At 70.2% G+C, this 1,234-nt stretch overlaps 1 protein-coding gene across 1 annotated transcript in view; it reads right to left on the reverse strand.

Annotated features, from left to right (window-relative positions):
• ANO8 (anoctamin 8) overlaps positions 1–1,160 on the reverse strand; it is a gene marked incomplete at its 5' end in the record, with an annotated part of 8,056 nt that extends 6,896 nt beyond the window's left edge. Inside the window, 4 exons of the mRNA XM_085320736.1 lie at positions 360–500; positions 623–761; positions 841–973; positions 1,050–1,160. Coding sequence (XP_085176862.1) covers positions 360–500; positions 623–761; positions 841–973; positions 1,050–1,160 — 524 coding nt within the window. The remainder of the gene's footprint in view (positions 1–359; positions 501–622; positions 762–840; positions 974–1,049) is intronic.
• Positions 1,161–1,234: the final 74 nt, after the last annotated feature.

The following is a 1,234-nucleotide window of genomic DNA, read 5'->3' on the forward strand; positions in this document are numbered from 1 at the left end:
GCTCCCAGCATCGCCTCGACGCCGCGGCCCCGCACAGTGGGACACGCGGCCCGGGGCCCCTTGCAGGCCACGTGTCCCCCACGGCCACCAGCCAGTGCTGCAGGAACGTGGAACGGGTGGGCCACGGGAAGCTGGTGCGGCATCAAGGTGGATGCACCATGCTGTGCCGTGCCGTGCCGTGCCATGCCAYGCTGCACCACGCAATGCTGCATGCCATGCCATGGTGCACTGTGTCATGCTGCGCCATGCTGTGTCATACCATGCTGCACTATGCAATGCTGCATGCCATGCTGCTGTGCCAGGCCATGGTGCCCCATGCCATGCCATGCTGTGCCGTGCCGCGCTGTGCCGTGCCGTGCCGCAGCATGGCCGGCCCCGCCGGGCCGCGCTGTGCAGTACTCACTGATGGGCTGCCCCTCCAAGAAGTGGATGTTGTGCAGCGACTCGCCCTGCTTCGCCCGCAGGTTCTCCAGCCAGTACCTGATGATGTTTTGCCGTTCCTGCGGCACCGGAGCGGCATGAGCCTGGGCCGACGGGTCCGGCTGGCCGGCTCCCAGCAACGCCCCGTCCCCTGCCCGGGTCCCGCCCGGTCCCGTCCCCGGCGCCCTTCTCCCCTGCCCACCTGAGAGGTGAAGAAGTAGAGCTCGTTCTCGATGTTCTCGTAGATGTAGTCCTCCTCGCAGGAGAAGCTGCGCATGCCGCCGCCGAACTCGGCTTTCACCGGCTTCCGCAGCCCGATCTCGTCGGCGCCGCGCAGCAGGCTGCGGGCACAGAGGGCACGCGGCTGGAGAGGCGGCGGGGGCGCCGGGGGCCGCCGCGGGCGCCGGCGCCGGCTCCTACCTCTCGTAGGTGGCCGTGACGAAGAAGGCGTAGGCGCGCGTGTGCTTGTGGTGCCGCACCTGCACGATGAGCTCGGGGATGCCCAGGCGGATGTGGTTGAGGAGCCAGAGCAGCGTGTGGTCGTCGGTGGTGTCTGCGGGGCGGCGACACGGCGCTGGCACCGGCGTTGCGCCCGCCGCCCCCGTGCCCGCCGCCCCGCGCATCCCTACCCGGGAAGGTCATGAGCACGTCGCAGTTCTCCGTGGGCACCGTCTTCATCCAGGCTTTGTGGGACATGATGTAGCGCCCGGCCTGGAGCAGCCGCTTCCCGAAGAGTTTATCTGCCGGGAGAGGCAGCGCCGGGTGAGCGGCCGAGGGCAGCCGGAGGCCGGGCGCCGCCGGGGGGCTCCGCAGG

Source organism: Rhea americana, unplaced genomic scaffold (genome assembly GCF_003343005.1).
Source record: "Rhea americana isolate MKP2758 unplaced genomic scaffold, rheAme1 scaffold_652, whole genome shotgun sequence".
Lineage (NCBI taxonomy): Eukaryota > Metazoa > Chordata > Aves > Rheiformes > Rheidae > Rhea > Rhea americana.